Source organism: Giraffa tippelskirchi, chromosome 9 (assembly GCF_054371585.1).
Source record: "Giraffa tippelskirchi isolate mGirTip1 chromosome 9, T2T-mGirTip1v1.2.pri, whole genome shotgun sequence".
NCBI lineage: Eukaryota > Metazoa > Chordata > Mammalia > Artiodactyla > Giraffidae > Giraffa > Giraffa tippelskirchi.
In genome coordinates this window covers 20,376,657-20,403,685 of record NC_137283.1, presented here as the reverse complement: position 1 = coordinate 20,403,685, position 27,029 = coordinate 20,376,657, and the positions used below count along the sequence as shown (strand labels likewise).

The 27,029-nt window shown below is 38.3% G+C and overlaps 1 protein-coding gene across 4 annotated transcripts in view; it reads left to right on the top strand.

The window, feature by feature from the left end:
* ARL8B (ARF like GTPase 8B) overlaps window positions 1–27,029 on the top strand; it is a 49,187-nt gene extending 22,158 nt beyond the window's left edge. Inside the window, exons 2-7 of one of the 4 annotated variants that reach the window (XM_081528181.1) lie at window positions 13,691–13,771; window positions 14,986–15,059; window positions 15,687–15,780; window positions 19,268–19,335; window positions 19,616–19,686; window positions 24,949–27,029. In XM_081528181.1, the coding sequence (XP_081384307.1) occupies window positions 13,691–13,771; window positions 14,986–15,059; window positions 15,687–15,780; window positions 19,268–19,335; window positions 19,616–19,686; window positions 24,949–24,998 (438 nt within the window). In that variant the 3' untranslated portion in view covers window positions 24,999–27,029. Of the gene's footprint in view, window positions 1–13,690; window positions 13,772–14,985; window positions 15,060–15,686; window positions 15,785–19,267; window positions 19,336–19,615; window positions 19,687–24,948 lie in introns of all 4 variants that reach the window. The other 3 variants (XM_081528182.1, XM_081528184.1, XM_081528183.1) reach the window with 3 other exon arrangements.

Below are 27,029 nucleotides of genomic sequence, written 5' to 3'. Positions count from 1 at the left end.
GGGACTATGGCAGGAGAAAGGGAAACACCCAGAGGATTTCCACTTTCTCTGTCCTGTTATTCACCCTCCCCGCCAGAAACACACACAAGCAACCATACACAGTCCTCATACCAAAATCAGAAGCCTCCTCCTTGAGCTTTTGCTGTTCATGTTTGGTTTGGTACACATTTCTGGCAATTGGGCTGCGTTTGATCCAGGCTCTGGGAAATTGAGAGGGAAGGAAAAAGCTTCTAGGAAATAGCATCAGATTGCTTGTGTTTTGAGTTCTGATCTCCTTGTCTGATCTATCTGCTACACTTCCTTTCAGAGTTCTCAGTTAACTGCCACATGTGTTCAGTCCATGGTTTTTAGTTACATTCAGTGAAAGAGCCAGGGTGGAGCGTGTTTACCTAAACTTAACTAGAACACTGTCAGCTACTTTCTAACATCACATTTCATGGACCCTGTGTGATGTTTGTTGATGGTAGCAAATAGTCAATGCTTCCACTGTACCTGTAACCAATGCCTGAAGCAGGCATTGTTTTAAATGTTGTATATATTTTAATTTATTTAACTTGAGATAAAGACTTGTTATCTTCATTTTACATTTGGAGAAAGAGAGGCATTGCAAAGGTAAGGAACATGCAAGAAGGACCTACAGCTAGGCAAGTGGTAAGACAAGGGTATTATTATTGGGTAATAATCCAGTATGATTCTCTTCAGAGTCACAGTCATAACCAGCAGACTAACATAGACATCCATTACCTGAGAAAATGAGCAGGACTTCTTATAATAAATCTACAGCCACTGGGATAATTTGAACTATACTCAAATGATGATTAATCAGTTATCTAGCTTTACTTTTCTTTGATGGGGCTTTTTAATTACATTCAAAATACTCTTTTTTTTTTATTCTTTTGATTCTGGCTTACTCTAATAGATTTCAATAGATCAATAAAGACTTGACTTCTTATTTTGTTTTAAAGAGTTCATAATTCACTTTGCCATTTGTGGATTGCACATTTGTTGTGATTTCCATCAGTATTTTGCTTAAGACTAGGCACTCTTGTTACACACATAACTCATTGATTTTTGTAGCTTTTGGTTGGTTCTAGGAATCTTCCTTTTAAGTTTAATTATGGAAGTCTATTTCAGGATTTGAAGGAAAAATTTTTGTTTTTATACTTTTTTTTTTTTTTTTTTTGAAACAAGCTCTATATGCACACACAGAAGGGCATATAGTGGAAAATAAAGTCTCTCATTTTAGTTGCCTAAATACCCAATTCTTCCCTGAAAGAGGGAAAGAAACTTTTAAATACAGGAAATCACCTATTTGCTTAGGGCACATATTCCCACGGTGCAGAGTCAAACTCTTGACAGTGGTAGTTTGCAGGAAAGTCAGTATATGTTACAGGGTGCCAAGCAAGGGAGTAGGAGGCAGGCCTCAGATCCACTCCACTCAGTGTTGAGTTAGGTTTTATTCTTTGATTTCTAAAGGAGGAAGAACAAAGAGGCTGGGATTAATCATTGTCATGTGACATTTCTGTGACATTTCTTAATTGTAGATTTGGGAATCTGGTTTATGATAATCTGGCCAAATGGTCCACGGCTTGGGGGCCTGTTAGCTCATCTTGCCCTGGAGAACAACCTGAGTTTGTACGTTAGTGATGATATGTGTGATAGTAGTTTTAGGACATTAATGATGTTATCAACAACAGTTTTAGTCATCCAACTCTGGTTGATTAGTGTTCAGTTAGCACAGGATTGAGGTCAGAGGATACATGAAAGGGAATAAAGTTTTGGATAGAGACAGTAATCATAAACTTGGTAAGGGAACTTGGTTTTAGGGAGACTCTGTTTCAAGTGTGGGTTCATTTCTGGGCTCTCTGTTCTGTCCGTTGATCCATGTGCCTGTTTTTGTGCCAGCACCCTAGTGTTTTGGTTACTGTAGCTTTGTAGAGTAGCTTGAAATCAGGTAGTGTGGCACTTCGAGTTTGTTCTTCATTTCAAGATTGTTTTGGCTACTCGGGGTCTTTTGTGTTTTCATACAGATTTTAGAATTATTTGTTCTAATTCTGTGAAAAATGTCATTGGTATTTTGATAGAGATTGCATTGAATATGTAGATAATCTTGGGTGGTATAGTTATTTTAACATTTACTCTTCCAATCTATGACCACGATACGTCATCTTCCATCTTGTGTCATTTTCAATTTCTTTTTTGTTTTTTTTAATTAAGCTTTTTATTTTGTATTGGGGTATAGACAGTTAACACTGTTGTGATAGTTTTAGGTGGACAGCAGATGTTCCCATTTCTTTAATCGGTGTCTAACAGTTTTCTGAGTACAGGTCTTATTCATAGATATTTTATTCTTTTTGATGCAGTTGTAAATGGGATTTTTTTTTTCTTGCTTTCTCTTTCTGATAGTTCATTGTTAGTATGTAAAAACACAATAGATATCTGTATGTTAACTTTGTATCCTTCACCTTTACTGAATTCTTGATGAGTTTTTTGGTGGTGTCTAGGATTGTTTATATATAGTATCATGTTATATGAAACAGTGACAATTTTACTTTCCAGTTTGGATTCTTTCTATTTCTTTTTTCTTGTCACTTTCTTAATGAAAAGGTATTTATTAAAAAGGAAGGTAAAAATGAAAAAAGTAGGTGAATTGTCTAGAGACTAACCAGTATGATAGTATGAAGGCCTGTAATGTGGAATTCCAGCTGAGCTATTTCAGATCCTAAAAGATGATGCTGTGAAAGTGCTGCACTCAATATGCCAGCAAACTTGGAAAACTCAGCAGTGGCCACAGGATTGGAAAAGGTCAGTTTTCATTCCAATCCAGAAGAAAGGCAATGCCAAAGAATGTTCAAACTGCTGCACAATTGCACTCATCTCACACACTAGCAAAATAATGCTCAGAATTCTCCAAGCTTGGTTTCAACAGTATGTGAACTGAGAACTTCCAGATGTTCAAGCTGGATTTAGAAAAGGCAGAGGAACCAGAGATCAAATTGCCAGCATCTGGTGGATCATCGAAAAAGCAAGAGAGTTCCAAAAAACACATTACTTCTGCTTCACTGACTACGCCACAGCCTTTAACTGTGTGGATCACAACAACCTGGAAAATTCTTCCAGAGATGGGAATACCAGACCACCTTACCTGTCTCTGAGAAATCCTTATGCAGGTGAAGAAGCAACAGTTACAACTGAACATGGAACAACAGACTGCTTCCAAATTGGGAAAGGAGTACATCAAGGCTGTATATTGTCACCCTGCTTATTTAACTTATATGCAGAGTACGTCATGCGAAATGCTGTGTTGGATGAAGCACAAGCTGGAATCAGGATTGTGGGGAGAAATATCAGTAGCCTCAGATATGCAGATGACACCAGCCTTATGGCAGAAACCGAAGAGGAACTGAAGAGCCTTTTGAAAATGAAAGAGGAGAGTGAAAAAGCTGGCCTCAAGAAAAAAGAAGATCATGGCATCTGGTCCCATCACTTCATGGCAAATAGATGGGTAAACAACGGAAACAGTGACAGACTTTAGTTTCTTGGGTTCCAAAATCACCTCAGGTGGTGACTGCAGCCATGAAATTAAAAGACGCTTGCTCCTTAGAAGAAAAGCTGTGACCAACCTAGACAGCATATTAAAAAACAGACATTTCTTTGCCGACAAAGATTCATCTAGTCACAGCTGTAGTTTTTTCAGTAGTCATGTATGGATGTGAGAGTTGGACCATAAAGAAAGCTGAGCACCAGAGAACTGATGCTTTTGAGCTGTGGTGTTGGAGAAGATGCTTGAGAGTCCCTTGGACTGCAAGGAGATCCAACCAGTCCATCCTAAAGGAAATCAATCCTGAATACTCATTGGAAGGACTGATCCTGAAGCTGAAGCTCCAATACTTTGGCCACCTGATGCCAAGAGCTGACTCATTGGCAAAGACCCTGATGCTGGGGAGGATTGAAGGCAGAAGGAGAAGGGGACGACAGCGGATGAGATGGTTGGATGGCATCACTGACCTGATGGACATGGATTTGAGCAGGCTCCGGGACTGGTGATGGACAGGGAGCCCTGGTGTGGTGCAGTCCATGGGGTCACAAAGAGTTGGATGCGACTGAAGTGAACTGAACTGATGCTAATTCCCCCCCACCCTCACACTTCTGACTTTAGAATCTGCTTGATCCCACATGTCAAGATTATATAGGATAATCTTTTTTTAATGTAAAGATAAAAGTCTTTTTTACAGATGTATAGTGGACTCTTGATGTTCATGGGAAATACATCCAGACATTAATGACTTGACAAGTTAGCAAATACTGTATGTGCTAAAGCTCTCCAGTACTGGTTTCTTTGAGAGCCCTTTTTTCACATTGTTACTACATCATCAGAATTTCTGACTGAGTGAAAATGGTGCACTGTGAAGTGGTTGCCCAGTAGTTGACTAGGATGCTCACTGTCAAATTGTTCTACAAACAAGTTGAGTTTTCTGCAGCAGTTCTTTGGAGATACTGTGTTGGCACAAAAGTTCTTTTTAGTTTTTCTGTAAGATGGTACAAGACCCTGAACGAACTTTTTGGCCAACCCAGTAGATCTAGTAAAACCATTACTAACGTGCTGTTAATGAAAGTTAATGATGAAAATTGTGACGGATATATGAAATAGTAATCAGAGACTTTTTGAAGTGAATTTTCTTCAGGAATAGAGGTTTGCAGGAATGAAGGTTTTCAGGCTGCTAATAGAAGTTGTGGGTTTGAGAACATTTTAATCCTCAGGAGCTGTCTTTGTAAAGGAGATTGCTGCAGAGGAGCTGTCTTGGTATTAGCAGTGCTAGTGGTAAAGGACCCGCCTGCCGATGCAGGAATCATAATGAGACATGGGTTTTATTCACGAGTTGGGAAGATCACCTGGAGGAGGGCATGGCAACCCACTCCAGTATTCTTGCCTGGGAAATGCCACGGACAGAAAATCCTGGTGAGTTAACAGTCCATAAGGTCACAAAGAATTGGTGATGACTGAGCAGCTGAACAACAGCAGCAATTCCTATTGGACCATAAAGAAGGGAGTGAACAGTCATAGGTGTTTGTGAATCAGTACAACCCAGGTTCATTATCTATGTCTGCTGCAGCTGATTGGATCCTCCATGCAGCAGTTTTAGAACTGGCCTGCCTCTGTCAGAACATCCAGACCAGAGTTCATAAATCCTAGCATGAGAACTGCAAGCACTTCGCTCTCGTCTGTGTGCGTCAGATAGATGCAGGGAGAGCACAGCACTTCCTGGGCCCGGGTGGCAGCCACTGCCAGTCAGTCGGAGCTGGCAGAGCAGATGGAAAATATTGACATCTAGAGCAGAGTCTACACAGGGGGCCTGTCCATGCCAGGTCCTAAGGATGCTTTTATCTTTTTGGCTAGTGTTTTTGAAGAGTTAGAAGTTTTTTTGAGTATTGTTGCAAATTTTGCCATTTTTTGAAGGATAATCTTATAAATTCATGATTTTGCTGAAAGTTTTTATTACTTGATTTGCTTCAGAAAAATAACTTAGGAGTTTAGTTTATTTGGAATGATAGCTCATTTTCAGAATTTGGGCCATTTGAAGATGAGAGGCCTTAATTGACCATGTCCCTAAGAAACCTGAAATTTGAAAATTTCGCATGCTACTTAATTTTGTTTGGTAAGGACTGAAGAGAATCCCTCCATCTTAAAGCAAGCTAAAGTCAAAACCCACTGGGATTTTGAGAGATGTTATTCTTTGGTTAGTAAGATTTAACTCTAAAACGAACCTTAAATATGTCCTTTTAAGCTGATATCCTGTGGGAAGGAATTATGTCGGTAGTTGAAAGTAATTCTGGGTTTGCACATAAAACTGATAACAAATTACAGTTTTTTTGGAAGTTAAGGAAGATTGTCCAAAGATTTCTAAAATAGAAAATGAACATGATATGATCCTTGAAAAACTGCTGTAGTGAATGATTATATCTTTTCTAACCCCTTAAAAAAAGATGGCCTCAGATATGACATACATGTTCACAGTGGAAACTACTCGATGAAGTGCTGAGAAAGACAAGAAGAATATGTACTAAGTGGGATAGTTTTCACCCAGACTAAGAGGAACTTAGACTTGAGACAGCACACTATGTTTAATTCATTTCCCAGCTTATACATAAATATTAAAGTATAGAAAAATCAGAGTATATTTTAAAATGCCAGTTTCAAAGCCTAGAGGCTTTTCCTTTATACAGAAATGATAAAATATGGATTTTTCTATTAGAAGACATTTGTAAGTCAGTATCCTTTTAGAACTTTGAAGAACAGAACTAGATTAGCAATGATTTGTTCCTGAACTAGTTGTCATAATTTCTTAAGATTGAATCTCTTCATGAGTTTCATTAGTATTATAGTAGGTAATTTATTTTTTAATTCTAGATGTGTCCTAGATACAATACACAAGAAGATGGTATGTGATTATCCTGTTTAAGAAATCTTTGTTTGGAAACAATTTCAAATTTGTAGAAAAGTTGCAGGAATGAAAGCATTCCAGAAAACATTTATATATACCCTTTGTTGAGGTCAGACATTTTACCTCATTTGCTATATCATTCATGTACTGTGTATATAACCCTATATAGGCAAGACTGTGTGCCATGCCCATTGTGCCTAAATGTTTACATTTGTATTTTCTGAGTTTCGGAATATTCTCTTAGGTGACTAATTTAGTTGCCAACTTTATTATGTTTAAAAAAAAAATGATAGCTCATGCTGCTGCTGCTAAGTCGCTTCAGTCGTGTCCAACTCTGTGCGACCCCATAGACGGTAGCCCACTAGGCTCCCCCGTCCCTGGGATTCTCCAGGCAAGAACACTGGAGTGGGTTGCCATTTCCTTCTCCAGTGCATGAAAGGGAAAAGTGAAAGTGAAGTCGCTCAGTCATGTCCGGCCCTTAGCGACCCCATGGACTGCAGCCTACCAGGCTCCTCCGTCCATGGGAGTTTCCAGGCAAGAGTACTGGAGTGGTATCTCATAGATGTTATCTATTCCTGTTTTGTCAGTTGACCCAATAATGTTGTTGATAGTTTTTTTGCTCCCCAGTAGAGGATCCAGTCTAGGGTTAGGTACTGCACTTAGACATCATGTCTCTTTAGCACCTTCTGAAACTTTTTCGAGTTTTGATCTTTTATGACATTGGCATCTTTGAAACTCCTCCTCTCCCCCTGCTTTTAAATAGCATGTTCCTCTGTTTCGGGTCAGTCTGCTGTTTCTTCATGATTAAATTTAGTTTATGCCTTCTCAGTTGAAATACATGGAGGGATGTTGTAATACTTCTGTGGGCACATGAAGTCCATTTGAGAAGTCCACATGAAGTCAAGATTTTGTCTTGATTTCTTCATTGTATAATTACTTGTTTTTCCCTCTGCAGCTGATGAGTGGTTTGTGACGTGTACTTTAAGACCATTTAAGGAATGGAAATACCTTATTCCTCATCAGAATTTTCTCCTAGATCTACCTTTTATGTTAAATAATTTCAGCAAAAGTAGGTTGCCATTCCTTTTTTTTAACTATTGTTAATTTGAAACATAAGAGTAATATTATTAGCAGTAATTTCACTTATTAGTGAAATATAAGAACCATAATAATGATACAAACTAGGAAAATGGGTATTAGTAATAAGAGTTTTCTAATTGAAGTAAATGTTCCTAGAAAGAAAAGTGAATTACTTATGTTTATTTGCTTTATCTTCTCACTTGTCAAATGTGTAAATTTTGGCGATTTAAACGATTTGAGTCATAGTATATGTTGTTTAAAAAGAGAGAAGACTGCTCTGCTTAGCATGTGAAAGTGGTTTCTGGCTGAAAGGAGAAATGTAGTCTGAGTCTTTTGTTTTTGATCCTTATTTCATTCTATCTTTACAAAGTCTCTTGATAACTAAAGCCTTAAAAAATAAAAAAAGATTCTTAGAAAAAAACCTATGAGAGATTTGTCAAAGCAGGTATTTTTCCACTTGTGTTTAAAGTTTATTGAATTAGATCAGACTGCTACTAAAGAGAAACAGATCAAGCAAAGAGAAACTTCTCCCATGTTGTTCGTAGCTTGATTTCTGCATTTGTTCATTTATGAGAGCAATTGTAAAATCTAATCTGTTGCATTTGGAATTTCTATTTTAAAGCACTGAAATGTATGGGTGTTTCACTGTGTTCTCACTAGTGTCAGATACCATGGTATATGAGCAGCCAGTGCTTGCATGGTGCATTTCTACCTTAACCTGGTTACAAAGAATAAACACGTCCCCCATTCTTGCTGTCTTAGAGTATGGTCAGTGACGTGTCCTTTCAGTAGTACAGGTCCTCTGCCTCGGTTCTTCTCTTTCCTTTTCTTTTTCTTTTTGCCTTACGCTTACGATCCACAGTAATAAATTTAGGTTAGCTCTATGTACTGGAGTTGACACAAATAGAACTTTATGTGACATGGTCTGCTTTTAGCCTTTGGTATACTAATGATTTTGGTGGGGGGGGGAGTCAAAATTTTCCTACTCTTGTAGGCATTCATCACTTAACTATATTTTATTCAATTTTTATTTTTTTTAAACACCAAGAACATTTTGTACTGGGTTATAGCTGATTCACAGTGTTGTGGTAGTTTCAGTTGAATAGCGAAGGGACTCAACTATCCATGTACATGTATCCATTCTCCTCCAAAACCCCTCCAATCCAGACTGGTACATAACATTGAGGAGAGATCCTTGTGCTATACAATAGGTCTTTGTTGGACATCCATTTTAAATATAGCAATATATTTTAAATGAGAGGCCTGTGAATAAAATAAAAAGCAGAGACATTACTTGGCCGACAAAGGTCTATCTAGTCAAAGCTATGGTTTTTCTAGTAGTCATGTATTGATGTGAGAGTTGGACCATAAAGAAGGCTGAGCGCCAAAGAATTGATGCTTTTGAACTGTGGTGTTGGAGAAGACGCTTGAGAGTCCCTTGGACTGCAAGGAGATCCAACCAGTCAACCCTCAAGGTTATCAACCCTGAATATTCATTGAAAGGATTGCTGCTTAAGCTGAAGCGCCAATACTTTGGCCACCTGATGCAAAGAACTGACTCATTGGAAAAGACTGATGCTGGAAAAGATTGAAGGCAGGAGAAGGGGACGACAGAGGATCAGATGGTTGGATGGCATCACCAGCTTGATGGACATGAGTTTGAGCAAGCTCTGGGAGTTGGTGATAGTCAGGGCAGCCTGGCGTGCTGCAGTCCGTGGGATTGCAAAAAATTGGACACAACTGAGCAACTGAACTGAATTGAACTTGATGAATAAACATAAAACCATAAATGCTAGAGCTGTAAGTGCCTTTGGAGATAGTCTTCCAATTTCCTTTTCTTCTAGTAAGGTAGCTTAATCCTGAAGGTAAGATGACTTGTGTGTGATGAGTAATTAGTGTAACTGGTAATAAGATTCCTGGACCTTGAGGGTAGTTTTCTTTTTACCCTCTTATTTTGCTTCAAATTTATTTTGTCACAGCCAAACAAATTCCAGAGATACAACCTTGTGATTCTAGGTGTGCGTAATAGCTGCAGTTTCATCCATTGTCACAAAATCACTGTGAGTGCCACTCATGATCTTGAATTTGTGTTAAGTGAAGGTCAGTTTATATTTGATAACGCTATTTAGGAAGACAGATATGAAAGCATACTTTTATTTCTCTTTACAGATCTTAAAAATAATGTGACTTTGAGCAAATGGCTTAACCTGTCATTGCCTTGGTTTTCTCATCTGAAAAATGAGGATATCACTACATACTTCATAAGGTTGTTAATATTGATTAATATTTACTGAGTATTTGGAACAGTGCTTCATGCTATTTAAGTATTTGTTAAAATAAAGAGCATGATACACAATTAAGTAGTATTTTTAAAACATCTATTTGTTTCCTAAATTGCTAGTCTCAGTTTAGTGGCATTTTGACAGCATAAAAATAAATTCTGTTATTTAGAGCACAACTGCCAACTGAGTGGTTTAGTCATTCAACACAAGCTTTGAAAAGTGACAATTATGATTTGACACTAAGAAAGAAGTAGAAACTGCTTCCAAGTCTATAAATTTGTTACTCCACAAAATCCATTCATCAAAGCTAACAAATGTTTTTTGAACATTGTGCTGTACTCAGGACATTTGGAATTAAAAACCCAAAGTATGATTACCTAATTTTCAGCCTTTGCAGGTTATCAGTGGCAGGTGAATGAGGGAAAACTATGGTCAACATCTGCCAGCAGTGAGAAGTAATGGTGAAGAAAGAGATGAACAACTAAGACAGTTCAGGGGCAGCTGAGTATACTGCAGCCCCTACATCATGATCATAATCGTAAAATTTTACTGCCAGAAGGACCTTTGAGGATTATGGAGTTTAGTTTTCTTGTTTTACAATTTGTAAAATGACCCTGAAACACCAAGAACACATTCAGTCATATTCCAGGGATTGTGAAAAGTTAGCCAAGTATGTACTGCACTTTAGAAAGCTTCCTGTGCAAGCTGTTTTAGAAGTTTTGATACTTAAAAACTTCAGCTACGATTTCTGCCTGCTTCATTATGTATAGCTTCTTTTCCTAATGATACCAAATAAATGAGGCATTGTCTCAGATCTCTCCTCAGGTATTAATTAATTAAAGCCTATTATAATTCACAGTGGCGAACTTGAAGAAAAATAATCAACCACTATTGAGCAGTGTGACCTTGGGAATTTATTTCCTGTTCCATAAAATGATAATGATGATTACCTTCATTTACATCACACAATTTTTTATAATTGTAAAATGCACAAGATGTAAAATATACCATCTTAACTATTAAGTGTGTAATTCAGTACTAATAAGTACATTCACATTTCTGTGTAGCCATCACCACCCTCCATCTATAGGACCTTTTATCTACCCAACCTGAAATCCCATACCCACTAAGCATTAACGCCCTGTTTCCACCACTGTAGCCTTTGGCAACTGCCATTCTACTTTCTGTCTTTATGAATTTAACTGCTGTAGGTTTCTCATATAAATAGAATCATGAAGTAGTTATCTTTTTTGTGCCTGGCTTGTTTCACTTAGCATAATATCCTCAAGGTTCCTCCATGGTGTAGCATGAATAAGGTTTTAAGGCTGAATAGTATTCCATTGTAGGAATAGACCACACTTTCTTTATCTGTGCATCATCAGATGGACTCTCAGGTAGCTTTCACATTTTGGCTATTGTGAATAATGCTGTGAACATGGTTGTACAAATATCTCAAGTTCCTACTTTCAGTTATTTTGGGTATATACTAAGAACTGGAATTGCTGGATCATGTGGTAATTCTATTTTTAGTTTTTTGAGGAACTGCCATATTGTTTTCATTCTCCAACCCATGATAACCACTGATCTTTTTATTTACTGTTTTCTTTTTTTCATAATATCATATTGTTGGAATCATGCAGTATGTAGTCTTGCCACATTGGGTCTTTCATTAAATATACATTTAAGGTTCCTCCATGTCCTTTGTGACTTAGTCGCTCATTTCTTTTTAGTACTGAGTAATGCTGTAATTGTCTGGATATACCAGTCTTATCTGTTCACTTACAGGAGGGCATCTTGGTTGTTTTAGGTTTGCTAAATTATAAATAATGATGCTGTAATCATTTAATGTGTGGATTTTTGTGTGGACTTTAGTTTTCAAGCCCTTTCGGTAAATACCAAGGAGTGTGATTGCTGGGTTGTATGGTAAGAGTATGTTTGGTTTTGTAAAATACTGTCAGCTGTCTGCCAAAGTGGCCGCAGCATTCTGCCAAACTATCAGCAATGACTGATAGTTCCTCTTGCTCCACATCCTCATCAGCATTTGGTGTTATCAAAAAATACCAGATTTGGGCCACTCTAAATGGTTTGCAGTGATATCTCATTGTTCTGAATTGCATTTTCATGGTGACATATGACGTGGTGTGTCTTTTCGTGTGCTTCTTTGCCATTTGTATATCTCCTTTGGTGAGATCTTTGGCTCATATTTTAATTGGATTGTTTGTTTTAATATTGTTGAGTTTTAACAGTTCTTGTATATTTACAGTAATAGACTTCTATCAGATGTCTGTTGCAAATATTTTCCCCCTACTCTGGCTTGTTTTGAGTCTCTTGACATGGTCTTTTGCAGAGCAGAAGTGTTTAATGAAGTTAGCTTATTATTTCCTTTATAGAGCATGCCTTTGATGTTACCTTTTCCCATGTTTTAATCAGGTTATATTTTTTGTTCTTTTGTCATGGCTACTTTTTATATATGTAGTTTTGATATCACAACTAAATCTTCACATATAAATCATATATGTGAAAGTTCTGAAAATTATACTGTTTGATAGGTATAAATAAAATAGTGATTAGGTTGTGTTAACATTTTTTCTGAGATTAGCCCAAACGCCACTGAACAGTAGGGGAAAAGAAAAAGAAGTAGAACATTTTGGGGGTTATGTAGAAGAAATTAGCTTGTGAAATTGGAATTCGTTGTGCTCAGTACTTGTAGACATTTTGAAATGAACGTGTGGCTAACAATTGGCTGATGTTAGGGCCTTCAAAATAGTCCCATTTGTTTAATTAGTCCCGTGTTGATATATTTCATATTCCCAAGTCAGATCATTTGAGAAATATTTCGCAAAATACATAATATTAATATATAAAATCAGTATTAATGTGACTCATTAGGTGTACTTCACTGTAGGATATAAGGAATGTTTGAGTGGATAGACATATGTGCTTGGGTGGAGAGACTTGGTTCAATATCAAGAGTTGATAAAAAGGCAGTCAGTATTGTAACAGAAATAATTACTTTCTAAAGTTTATTTCAAATGTGAGAGATGAACCACATTTCTAAACATTCCAAATTCTTGATCTGCTATTTAGAATAATATATAGATAAGCTACAGTAATTCGTGTAATCCTAATTTATTTCCAATTGGAAATAAACAGACTAATGGAAAAGAATTGAGAACTCAGATATAGAACTGCCGCTATATGAAATTTGCTGTTTCACGTCAGTCTAGTCAGGAGAGTGTGGATTTATAGATCCATTTGTAAAATGGGCCTTTGTTACACTGTGTAATCAAATTCCAGATGGATAAACATTTAAAAATATAGATAGTATTAGAGGATACTTAATTTTGGTCTCTGACAGGAAGGTCATAAACCAAAAAGAGAATGGAATTGAATAGAATAGAATCCTACATCAAAGGAGGATCATCTTTATGAAAAAAGCATTTTATAAGCATTATTAAAAAGCTGACTGAATTTTAACAGTATTGTCAGTATAATTTCAGTGCTTTTCTTATGTTCAAATAGAAAACTTCGAACATTTACTTCTGATTTACTTCTGCCTTGTATGCAAAAATGTATGTATAGGTGGAGGAAATTTACGTAACAGATTTCTTATGTAGTTGTACAGTATTTTTCTTCAACTTAAAAATATGTAAAATTTGCACTAGTTTCAAAAATATTTTTAAAAGGAGAATGTCTCTGAATGAAAAAAAATGCATCTCTTCAAAATCTATGGTTATCAGGAGTATTTTCTTAAGGTTACCATCACTAAAAAATTAGTTATTTGCTAATATGGGTACAGAAGTAATGTTGATGTGAAAGGTTATACAGTGTTGCAGTTTTACTAAGTAACAATTAGTCTAACTTCAAATGTTTTCTTTCATTCAGTCAGGCCAGTTCAGTGAAGATATGATACCTACAGTGGGCTTCAACATGAGAAAAGTAACTAAAGGTAACGTCACAATAAAGGTAAGTTAGCTGCTTGCCATACTTGATGTAAATTGTTAGCACATACAAATTGGGAATTTTTCTGTTTGTTTCTTTGATTTTTACATGAGTATTGGCAGTTCTTGATTGGGCATGTTCCAAAAGAGTGTAAATTAATTTTTTTTCCTCCTTTCTCTAATAGATAAAAATGTTTAAGTGTTGAAATGTTAAGTCCCATAAAAAACTTAGCATATGGGTTGGCAGAAGTAATATTTGTGATTTAGATGTTCCTCGGAAATGAAGATCCCATCTTCAGAGTGTTTGGAATGTAATATTGCATATATTTCATGAATAATTTATGTTGAAAGAGAGTAACTGTTTATAATATTGGTAATTTAGTGTTGTATTTATGGTAGCAAATACAGTAACCCAGTTTTCCCTTTCTTTGCTACTAAGCCGTAAAATTAAAACTATAAAACAGTAAAAAGTTAACTAGTTTAACATAATTTTGTTTCTAGAAAAAGTTTGATAGGTTTGCGTTGTGGACTGTTGGACCAGTTTTTATTTTTATTATTTTTGGTTCCTTTGTTCATGTGGGGAGTTTTGCTTCTATGTCATTATGCATGCGTCCAGTGTCTGTAGGTAAATTGGAAGGCTTTTGAAGATAAACATCATGACTTAAGACCTTTACATAGCCCTACAGAGTAGCCGTAGTAGTGAAATGACTGCAGTTGGTGGCTTTCATATGGATAAAATAATTTTACATAAGAAACGCACCTAGGTAGGAATATTTTCTATGTTATATACAGAATAATTTAAAATGATTACATACTAATATATATACCCCATCAGACAATTAAGCTTTAATAGATTCTGAATGAAGTGTTTTTTTTTCTCTTGGACCTCAAATGTGGATGATGCATGATCATGCAGATTCTAAGAGTACTATTTTTTACATAATAGGTTTTCAGTATTGGAAATCTATTAGTTAACAGGCAAAGAAAGTATTGCCCCAAAATGAAATCTTTGCTCAGGCAGCACCTATTAGATCTAATATAAACACGAACTTCAAGTTTAGAATGGCCCCAAGAACTTCCAGGACAATAGCTTGTTTGAGCTCAGATTTTTCCAAAGCAGTTTGGCTCTAACATTGTGGGGCTGAGCATATCTGCTTCATTTTTTCACTTCTGTCTGCCGCTTTTTTCTTCACTGTGTTATTTGAAATATTGTTAAGATTTGTCTGTCTTGATTTGAAGATTTGGGACATAGGAGGACAGCCCCGCTTCCGGAGCATGTGGGAACGGTACTGCAGAGGGGTCAATGCTATTGTGTAAGTTGCCTGCCTTCCACCCCCCGCCCCCCCGCCCCCAGTATAGTCAGTTTAGGTTTCAAGGGAATAAGTCATTTTTCATACTTTTAAAGGCTTAATTTTTATTTTTGGCAGTAAAATCTTTTTTAGGTATTTTCTTAGTATAATTTCCCATTAACATCAGACTTTAAAAAATTAATCATCAAATGAGAGTTTTGTTTTATTCTCTATGTTGCCAAGAGCTAATGGATATACATGTTTTACTGTCATGTCTTAGCCCCCTAAAGAACAGACATTTCTCTGCTGATTTTATTGATGTATAGTTGATTAACAGTATTAGTTTCAGGTGTACTGCATAGTGATGCAGTATTTTTGCAGATTATATTCCATTATGGGTTATTGAAAGATAATGGGTATAATTTCCTGTGCTGTATCATATATCCTTGAAACTTACCTAATTCTGTATATAGTAGTTTGTATCTGTAGAACAATCTATTAAAAAGTATTTTGGGGTGACAGCCTTTTAAAATCTAGGACTTGATTTTGATCAACAGTTTCAGTAGTATAAATTAAGAAAATTAAAAATTTGTTCATTGTGATCATCAAAGAATGTGGTGGAGGCATTTTGAGAGCACTTTTTTTTTAAAGTTACATGATAGATGCTGCAGATCGTGAAAAGATAGAAGCCTCTCGAAATGAACTACATAATCTTCTAGATAAACCACAGTTACAAGGAATTCCAGTAAGTGGTTAATTTTACATTATATGATTATAATATTTGTAGTTATATTATTAAAAGTTTAGTTATGCATTTTTGTTAATTATGTTTGAAATCAGTAGAGTGTCTTAGTTGTTTTAAAGTCTGGACAGCTTGTATTTACTGAGTATCCATCATGTGCTGGGCAGTGTGCTATTTAGTTATTTCTTAACAAGCTGTTTAGTGAACTGTATGTAGTAGAAGCAGTGCTTAGTCCTGGGGAAATAGTAGTGAGCAGAAGTAGATAGAAACATTCTTCCTGCCATCATGGAGCTTATGGTTTAGTAGGAAACTAGGTAGATGATATGAAAATGGCTTGAATAATGCAGCTCTGATTAAGTGCTATGAAGGAGAGATACAAGGGGCTTATGGAGTTGTAAGTTACAGGGCAGATTTGATATAATTTGAGAGAAGAAAGAAAGATTCCCCAAGGAAGTGCTACTTGAGCTGAGATGTGAGGGATGTGTAGGCATGTGAGGGATGTGACAGTTGGAGGAAAAGAGAGTTGCAGGCAGCGGCTCTTAGGTAGGAGGAAGTGGGGTTTGCGAGGAGGCTGATGTCTCTAGAGTGCTGAGCAGAGTGGGTGGGTAGAGCATTGTGAGCCTGTGACAGCAGGGGTACTTCAGGAGGCTGTGCTGGGTGGGACTGGGGGTTTTAAATGCTCAGACTTATTATCTAAATCATTCTTATTTCAGTTTAAAAATGGATTGCACGGGGACTGTTCCCAGGGGGTGCTAGTGGTAAAGAACTCACCTGCCAGTGCAGAAGACGTAGGAGACCCGTGGGTTCGATCCCTGGGTTGAGAAGATCCCCTGGAGAAGGGCATGGCTACCCACTCCAGCATTCTTACCTGGAGAATCCCATGGACAGAGGAGCTTGGTGGGCTACAGTCCATGGAGTGGCAAAGAGTCAGACACGACTGAAGCAGCTTAGCATAAGGAGGACAGTTTTAGGAAGCTATTGAAACAGTTTTCAAGTTCAAGACAGTTTTGAACTTGTCTTGGCAAAATAGAGTACCATGGATTGGGGTGGTCATAGACAAGGTTGTGAGAAGGAAATAGATGTGGAGGCTATTTAGGAAGACAGTCCACCAGACTTAGAAGGGAAGATAAACAGGATAATTCCTAGTTCCTGGCTAATATGGTTAGATGGAAGGTGGTGCCATTTGTTGAGTGAAAGAATGCTGGAAAAGGCCCAGGCTTTACCTTCATGACAAGGTCGTGAGTGTCAGATCCCTGAAGTTAGTTATCTCAGTTAGTCATCACAGTGTACTGAGGTTGATGGTGTGATCCCTTCTGGTAACAGTTGTTATTTGTGCAGGATCACATGGCGACTAGTGTATTGCACAGCCAGGTTTTGAATCTATTTATTTCAGACTTCAAGGCCTATCCTTTTTCTTCTATATTAACTAGTTCTGCATGTTGTTATTCAGTCGCCTAGTCATGTCCGACTCTTTGTGACCCCATGGACTGCAGCATGCCAGGCCTCTCTGTCCCTCACCATCTCCTGAAGTTTGCCCAAATTCATGACCATTGCATTGGTGATGCCATCCAGACGTCTCATCCTCTGACACCCTCTTTTCCTTCTGCCCTCAATCTTTGCCAGCATCAGGGACTTTTCCAGTGAGTCAGCTGTTCGCATCAGATGACCAAAATATTGCATACCATAAGTTAAAAAAAAAAAATCTTGTTCCCCGTGAGAGTTCTTAGTAGTAAACAATAGAAAGCTGTTTAACTAGAGAGGAATTCATTGAAACAATATTGGGTAGTTTACAGAGTCTTGAGAAGGCTGCCCGTGACCTTGTTGAGAAAACACACTGGAACAGGGGAAAGCTGAGCAGCTGCTAGGACCACATCCAGATTGACATCATACAGTAAGTCTGGTGACCCCATGCAGTTTGTGAACACCAGACACAGTTACTCCAGTGGAAGGTCATTTAGTTGATGCCCCTTCCGTAGCAGAATGGGTTTAATATTCCTGCTTTCTTGTAAAACTGGCTCTGCACTCAGAGTTTTGGTTGATCATAGATTATATGTCCATTCTCTAGCAGAAAAGAAGGCTGGAAAAGAAATTACCTACAGAAGCAAGTAGCTTTATTGGGAGGCAGAGTCATAAGGTGGAAGATTTCTTTGTTTTTTTCTTTGAAAGACTTCTTAAATGTAGGAAGAAGACTAAGATGCCAGGCAATCCCAAAACTGAGAACTGATCACAAATGACCGGGACGTATTTTTTTTTTAAACTCACATAGACCCAGGTTGCGAACCTGGGGTGACTTAGTAAAACTAGTGAAAGTGTTAGTCGCTCAGTCGTGTCTGACTCTTTGTGACCCCGTGGACTGTAGCCATGAGGCTCCTCTGTCCACAGGATTCTCCAGGCCAGAATACTGGAGTGGGTTGCCATTCCCTTCTCCAGGGGATCTTCCCAACACAGGGATCAAAACCTGGTACTTGCATTGCAGAAGGATTCTTTACCTTCTGAGCCACCAAAGTTTGGAAAGGGGTAAGAATGGGAGAAGGGAGGACAGGCTGCCCAGGGGTGCCGAGATTTGGCTTTTGGCTCTCTGACCCCTGCGATTTTAGCATTCTTCCGAGAGCTCTTGGTGCTCCTTGCACTCTGTGCGTCTATTCTTGGCTCGCTCTTTGTGAGAATAAGAGTCTAGGGCCTGTGAGTAGAATCAGTCACAGTGTCTGGAGTTGAGGGTAGGGGTGGGACTTGGATTAAGTGAAAGACATAGGTTTGACGCGTGTCTGATGAGGCGACAAGGTGGACATGGTGTGCACTTCTTAGGCTTGGCAAAGATACAAGTTCTTGGAGAACACTGTCTCAGAGTAAGGATGTTAGCAAATACATTATGTGTACTCACAGTTTTTGCTTTCTGTAAGGTAGAAAGGAGATACCCCAGAAAGACAGAATGGTTTTGGGATGCCCCTCTCCACTTTCCTCTTTTTTCAAAGCACATCTAGTAATCACATGACATGTTTGTTCTCAGAGTTGATGGCTACTGTATTTATCCTGATTACGAAACTTACCCATTGTCTTAGAATATTTATACATGATATTTTATAGGATGGATGTAGAATTTTAAAGTCTTATATACATGTTTACTGTTAGATTAATGCCTAACAGATAACAATGGTTGAAAATCATGCCTCCTCCACCCTTGGCAGTTAAGATCATATTCACATTTTGGTAAAGATTTGTTAAGAAATAACAGAATGCCTACCATAGACTTAGAATATCTTAAATAGAAGTTGGTAGCCACGTATTGAATTAGACATCTGCGTGGCATTAATAGAAGTTAGAGTAAATGCTATTTGAATTATGAAGTGAATGAGATAGGCCACTGGTCGTGTAAATATGCTTTTAATACTATGGCATGAGGTAACCTCCTAATTTTACTGTGTACACACGTGAATATGCTTCTGTGACATTTTCTTACACAAAATTTACTCAATGACTTTTCTTTTTAAAGGTGCTAGTACTTGGAAACAAGAGAGATCTTCCTAATGCCTTGGATGAGAAACAGCTAATTGAAAAAATGTATGTCTTAAGAATGAATGATGGGTTTTTTTAAAAAAATCGGTTCTATTTTGCCCACTGTTTTGTTTAGCTTTGCTCCATTATTTACTAATGATCATAGCCCTGTTTTGGGGTAGATAAACTTGACATACTAGAGAAGTAAACCCGTAAAATTTTATTAGTAATAACATAATTTCTTCAGTATAATAATTTAAAAGAACAAGTGAAATTGAGCATAGAGTGATAAGATGACAATTGTTTTAAAAGCCCAGACTTACTTTCCTAATTCTGCTTCTTACAGGAATCTGTCTGCTATTCAGGATAGGGAAATTTGCTGCTATTCAATTTCTTGCAAAGAAAAGGATAATATAGGTAAGAAATGACTGATATTTGTGGAGAAGTTGATATCAATAGAAGGGATGTCTCATTCTTTTTACTTTCTTACCTTTATTTCTGTTTACTTGATTTCTCCTATAAAGTACTGTTGCTTTTGCCTCAGGAAAAAGAGTAGGCATTATACCTTTTGGCAACAAATACAGTATCCTGAACCTGCTCTGTGCTATTTAAAGAAGTAAATGCAATAAAGACATGAAATTAAACATTATGTGCTATCAGGTTATTGTATTTTTGCCGACCTAGTGTCTAACTGTGCTTTATAACAGAATGATGTTCTTGAAATAATATTTAACAGAAGTTGGTTTACAGGCACTGTAAGGATTTTTCATTTATCACACCAGTATATTACTGCAGTATGTTAGCACTCGCAAGTATAAGCCAAAAATAACCCTTTATCTACTTAATGTTTTGTATTAATTTCCTAGGACTGCAAAGTACCACAAATGAGGTGGCTTAGAAACAGCAGAAATTTATTCTCTCAGGTTTAGGAGGGTAGAAGTTTGGTATCAGTGTCAGCAGGGCCGTGCTCTCTCTGATGGCTCTAGGGGAGGATCTTTCCCTGCCTTTTCCTGGCATGTGGCTGCCGGCAGTCTTTGACCCTCTTTGGTTGTAGCTTTGTATCTCCACCCTCTTCCTCTGGCTTCAGCATGGCTTTCTCCTCTGTGTGTATGTCTGAGTATCTATTTTCTTTTCTTACAAGGACACCTGTTACTGGATTAGGGCCAACCCTAATCCAGAATTACCTCATCCTATGTCTGCAAAGACCCAATTTCCAAATAAATTCTGAGGTTCCGAGTGGATGTGAATTTTTAGGGGTCACCATTCAATCCAGTACAGTATCCATAAAGAATAAATATGTCTGATTCAACTTCAGTCTGTTACTTTGGTGAGGGATTATTTAATTAAAGTGTATTGGCATGGGGAAAATCAGAAGGTTAAAAAAAAGCAAAGAAAGAGAAGTGTTTGATAAGATGAAAGGCTTTTCAGTGTTAGCTGCTCAAGTGAAAAGACCAGTAACAGTGCAATAAAAAATACTCCCTAGTAAAAGATAACTTTTTGACAAAAGCTTCTCAAGCCGTCTTGTCTGGCATGACAGACTCCACTGAAGTCTGAAAGGCGAGTTTGATGTGTGTGCCTTGAAGCAGATGGGTAGGAACCTAGGGATTTTCATGGCTCCTTCACTACTCCCAGTTGGTGGTCACTGGTGAAAAATTTCCTCTCAGTGGGTCACTGTGGAAAAAGGCTCTCCATCAGGGCTGCATAGTGGCTAGAAGTAGCGTAGGCTTTGGAGTAAGGCAGCCTCAGTGCGGAACACCTGGTCCTAAGTTCCTTTCTCACTGGCCTTGGACAGAGCACTTAAACTCCCTGATTTCTGCATTGTACTCATCTGTAAAATGGGGATGGTGGCAGGAACTTCAAAGCTCTCTTACAGGAGTGAGTAAAAAAATGAATTGCAGTGTTTAACTTGTGGGGGACATCACAGGAGTATATTCGTTTTCTCTTGCTGCTGTCAGTCAGAAGCCTGTCACTGATCTCACTGAGCTAAAGTCTAGGACTCTAGAATTACAGGCGAGCTCCTTCTGGAGACCGTAGAGGGAGAATCCGTTACTTAGCCCTTTTCCGCTTCTAGAGACTGCCTGCTCTCTTGGCTCATGGCTCCTTCCCCATCTTCAAATTCTCTCTCACGCACCATTCTTCCATAGTCATTTCACCAATTAAAAAAGTACATCAGGATACAATGTAATAAATCAGTAGTGCCAAAACAGTGTGTTTAAAAGGTTTTTTGACACTTTTTCTTTAGCCTTTATTTCAGTATGTATGGTTTCTCACCATACTTTTTTCCCCAGTCATTTCCAGTCTGTATCTCAGCTCCTGCCCTTTTCCCCTCAAACCTGCTCTAATTAGCTTATAGTACTGATGGTTTTTCTCACTGATTCTGGGCTTCCTTTAAAGACCACCCAGAGCAGTCTGAGCCCACTACATTGCTGATGGACACAAACTCTCCTCTGTTAATTAGATAGAATAAGTGACTTGTTATTTTGGGATCATCTAGCTCATTTGAGAACAGACTGTTCCAGCACTTAGGGTTACTTCAAGTTTATTTAAAATGTTTTTCCTATGTTGAGGGGAACTCTTCTTAAGTTTTAAGCTGTGCCCCCAAGAGAGCATTTGCTTACACAGCAGAGGTTTTCATGGAGGGATTATTTTTCCCCCAGGGACATTTGGCATTTTTTCCCCCTGGAGACTCTTTCAGTTGTCTTAATGAGGAGAATGATGCTGGCATCTAGTGGGTGGAGACCAGAGTGGTCCTAAACGTCCTATCGCCTCCAGAGCTGAGAATTGTTCAGCCTAAAATGTCAGTAGTGGCAAGATTGAGAAACCCTGTTCTATACTAACCATGATTTTTAGTACGTTGTGCTATTCTGTAAATCCATTAGTCCCTTAAATTTTCTCTGGAGTTTTCCGACATAGGGGAGGGGAAAGTGTTGGAAGGGGTAGAAAAAAACCCTTATTTTCTGCTGTGACAAACTAGTCAGATACTTTGCTCATTTATGAAGGAACTGCAGAACTGGTGAGACCTTCTTAATGCCCTTTAAGCCTAATCGTGACAGTTTACTTAAGAGCTCCATGGTCACCAGGTTTGTGATCGTAGAATTCCTGGTTCACTTCATATTATTATCAAGCTCAAGGAAACTGATCCACTGTTTAACTAGATTCAAAATTACTTTGTAAAGCCTGTTTATTTGGAGCGAGAAGTGCAACAGCCAAGTCAACCTTCTTGAGTAAAAAAATCTCAGAATACTCTCCTTAATTTCAGCTTTTGTAATATATTTTAGTACCAAGTTTACGAATTTTCTAAATTGCTCCCCAGAGTATTCATTGCACATGGGTTGGGTTGTATGTTATACTTGCAGCTTTCTAATGGGGAACATGAGGTCCCTTAGTTTCATTAGTAATATGTCCTCAACCTACGCGTAGGGTAGATTATTTCAGGGAAGATGGTCTTTTCGAAGATGGTTGATACTTGTGGCTTTTTTATTATAGAGGTAACTAACTCCTTCATCTGAATATCTTACTTTTTGCCTTTTAGTCTGGTCTTAAGGATTCATCTGTCTTTAGGGTTATGACTTAAGTCCAGTGTCCATAGGTTTGTTTGTTTTTACAGTGTGTTTCTTAAATATTTAAACCTAGTCATTTCACTTTCACATTTCCCTTTCCCTCCATTCAGTTCCAGTGATTGTGGCTTTGCTCATATTATACACTGCTGTCCTCCTTTTGAAGTGCAAATGACCTGCTTCAACATTGTTTCCCCAACTCTGAACAGGTTGTGTCTGTTCAGATCTCAGCTCTAGGCTCTTTTTTATATACAGTGTTTGTCTTACAGTTTCTGTAATGAATGTTAGCTGGAAAATTGGGAGATTGAATATTCTCCAGGCTTGGAGAAGAGAGTGCTGCTTCTAGTAGATGCTCATGTATCCTTTATGTGGGTAACACGTTTTAAAGAACTCAAGGGATAGTAATTCAGTGTTTTGCTTTAGCTGCCTTCTTCTGTCAAAAGCGCTTTTCCTGGCTATTCTCAGCCACTGTAGCTTCAGTTGCCACCTCCACGATGGTATCTCCGTCTCTTCCTCAGATCTGTACAGCTGGAACTACCTGCTGAACGTCTCCATGTGTTAACCTTCTGTACCTCAAACCTGATGTACTCACTGCCGAATTCTCAGTCTTTTTCTTTCCCAGATCTGTTCTTCCTTTAGCCACTGGGTTAGTCAGCAGCTCCATGATAAACACACATTTATTCAGGCGAAAAGATTCTTTCTCACCCACTGCATTTGGTCAGTCCTGTTAGTTCTGTATTTTAAATATGCTTCCCATTTTATTCCTCTTTTCATACAACACCCGATTTGCTTCAGGCCTTTGTCCCTTTCCTGTTCCTGTTGAGAATGATCAGTCTCTGTACCGGCAGCCAGCCCAGGTGCCCTCTTCCGTTGCCATTGTTGAACTTGCTACAGTGAACTTAGAGTTTACAATAAACAGGATAGCTTCCCTGCTTAAAATTCTCCAATGACTTCCTATTGACTTGAGAATAAAATCCCAATTTCTGAGCCTCCTAGAATGGCACATAAGGGTATCTGGCTCTCTCTAGGCCTGTGGTCGGAGAAGGCAATGGCACCCCACTCCAGTACTCTTGCCTGGAAAATCCCATGGGTGGAGGAGCCTGGTAGGCTGCAGACCCATGGGGTTGCTAGGAGTCGGACATGACTGAGCGACTTCACTTTCACTTTTCCCTTTCATGCACTGGAGAAGGAAATGGCAACCCACTCCAGTATTCTTGCCTGGAGAATCCCAGGGACGGCAGAGCCTGGTGGGCTGCCGTCTATGGGGTCGCACAGAGTCGGACACGACTGAAGCGACTTAGCAGTAGCAGCAGTAGCAGGCCTGTGGTGCTCAACTGAAGACAGCTGTGCTCCACAGGGGCTGTTTGGTGATCCCTGGAGACATGAATGTTTTCACAGCCGAGGGTGGGGGGTGGTAATAATGTCATCTTGTGGTCAGGGTTATAGATGTTGCAAAATATTCTACTATACATAGGAAAGATTCTCCCCTCCACCTTCCTAGCAAAGAATATCCAGCCCCCAACGTCAGGGTGAGCTTGAGAACCCCTGCTCTAGCCTTAGCAGTGAGCGGCATCCCTTCCCCATCCCTGCGCTTCAACCACCTCTTACCACTTGTCATCCATCCAGAGCTCTCCATAGTTTCCTGCCTTTGTTTATTCTTTTGTGGTTTCTTGTGCCTGGAATTCTGTGAGGGCCATCCTCCAAACCCAAATGATACTTGTATATTTTCCAACTATTATATGCTAAAAGCCCTTTGAAAGTAGAGAGGGCTTCTCCCATCTCTGTGCATTCCTGGAACTTCACATACAATACCTGATCTTACAGGCAATCACTAAACTTTTGAATGAATAAAGAAAGGCACAGACTGTTCTGTACAGAGTTTAACTCTTAAATTGGAGACTGTTCAGTTCCTCATGTTTCCAGATTAACCTCTCAAAGGTCAGGTAAGAAGAACAGTAGTACAGATGCAGATATCGATGTATTCCAGCAGTAGAGAGGCAGAAAAGAAGAGGGCAGACCTGACATGTGCTTTGAAGTAGCCGCATTTTAAATATTATCTCTGAGATCTAGTTTCTTCACTTTGATGTCTTAACATCTTCACTTTTTTTCCCTCCATCTTTAGATATCACACTTCAGTGGCTTATTCAACATTCAAAATCTAGAAGAAGCTGAAGCATCTCCTGAAGTCTTCCAGTCCTTCCTGGCTCTAATCCTAGAATTATTGTCCGTTCCTCTGAAGTACTTCCCAGAATACGGTCCTTCCTAAACCCAAGAAATTGCCTTTTTCAAAGTTTATTTCTCATGTGCACTGCTGAAGATGTGTATCCCTAATCCTTCATAAAGAATCAGCTAGAGTTGTCATGATAAAGTCAACACACACAAAAAGACTTCCTATACATACTTGTCTTTAACAGTGTGTAGAGCTTTTTTTTTTTTTAACAAAAAAACAAAACACACTTTTAACCATCTTAAATCAAGAAAAATTGCGTACTTCTGTTCTGGTCTTTCTGGGCCAGGTTTTTCTATTGGTTTTCAGTAAATGTCTATCTATGATATTTCATTATAGAGTCCAGTAGCTTAATACTGATACTGACTTGATACAGCATGAAGCAAACCTTTAGCCTGACTCACGTGGGATAGAAACATAATGTTTATGTATCTCACAAATGCATGTGAAATGTATAATTACACCTTAGGAATTTTAAAAAATGGTCTGCAAAGAGTGAGCAGAGGCACCAGATCAATGTTGTTACTGGTTCTTTACACTGGGAAGATGTTAGGCAATGAATTTTAAACACATTCTGCTCTGTGAGACTTCTTCATCTCCAGAAAGCAGTTGGGGGTACGGGAGGAACTGAGGCATGCTGTTTTGTATCTGTCCAGATCATTACTTCTATATTTTTTCTCCTTTTTTCTCTCCTGGTTCAACACACTTTTTTAAGGGGTTGGGAATTGAAGATTTTCTCAAAAGCTTTCATGAATTTAGAGCATTCCAGCCAATATAATAAAATGTGTTAAGAATGTCAGACTGTTCACACACCTGTTTGTTCTTTCTCTGTCCAGTTATTAAACCAGTGTTGCTGCATGACACTCTTAACTCTTGACTTTTTATATTCAGTCATGAAGTTGACTTTCAGCACAATAGATACTTAGAGACAAATAAAAAGTCTTATTTTTCTCTCTTACTGATACAAGCTTTGGCACTGTTTTGTCCGGTGCCATTGGACATCCTGATTATTGTGACAACTCTAGACCTGCCTGCTTTCTCTGATGTAGTCATGCCTAGTGTCCGCAGGTTGTTGAATAATCACACAGAGAGCGGAGGAACCAATGCTGTCTATTGTTTGCTTCTGTGCTCCAGAGATGTGTACAGACTTCCATGAACATGTTTTGTAGCTTAGTGATCTCCATACACATAAAGGGACATAGGAAAACTGGATCACTTGTAAATCGTTACTTACATAGCCCACTGTAGTAGCTAAAAGTCTGTGGTACGCCTGCTTATGTGTTGCCTCACACTGTGTGTGATTTTGTTTCTTTTGTTAAGCAGCACTCATGTAGACAGTGCATTTCCAGACGTGTTGAGCACTCAAAGTGCAGTCAACCGTAAGTTCTTTTAATGATACCAGTTTTAATTTATAGACTGCCATGGCCTTAAAAATATTCTGTACAAAATACTGCACCGTGTTGCACAGACACTACTTGCTTTCCTCCACTCACATTTTTATGAGTAGAACCTCAGCTTGTAAAATTCTGTTCTTACTCTTTGATGCATGTTGCATACTTCCCTGATGGGATGGATGGTTCTGTCAAACAAAGGGATATGTAAACTTGCTACTGTATGTCAACACCATTAATGGTCACTGTGAACCATTACAAAGAATGTGGCAACTTGCCTGTGCCTAAAAGGAGGAACCAGAACTAGAATGTGTGACTTTGCGGGGACCGCATAGGTTCGTTTAATTGACCTACAGCTGAACCCTAATGTGTTTGTGTGTCTCTTCATTGCTTCCAGCATTTCAAGACATCCAGACACTACTACCAACATTTTCCTGTGCATTAACTTCTGCATGTGAAACCTAACAGTTACCGAACTTTGTAAATATGTGAATTTTTTTAATTTAGGTGGATGCATTTTTTTGTCTGTTTACTGCTCTTCTCAGCTTTATTCAATAAACTTGCATTTTGAGGGTTGTATTGACA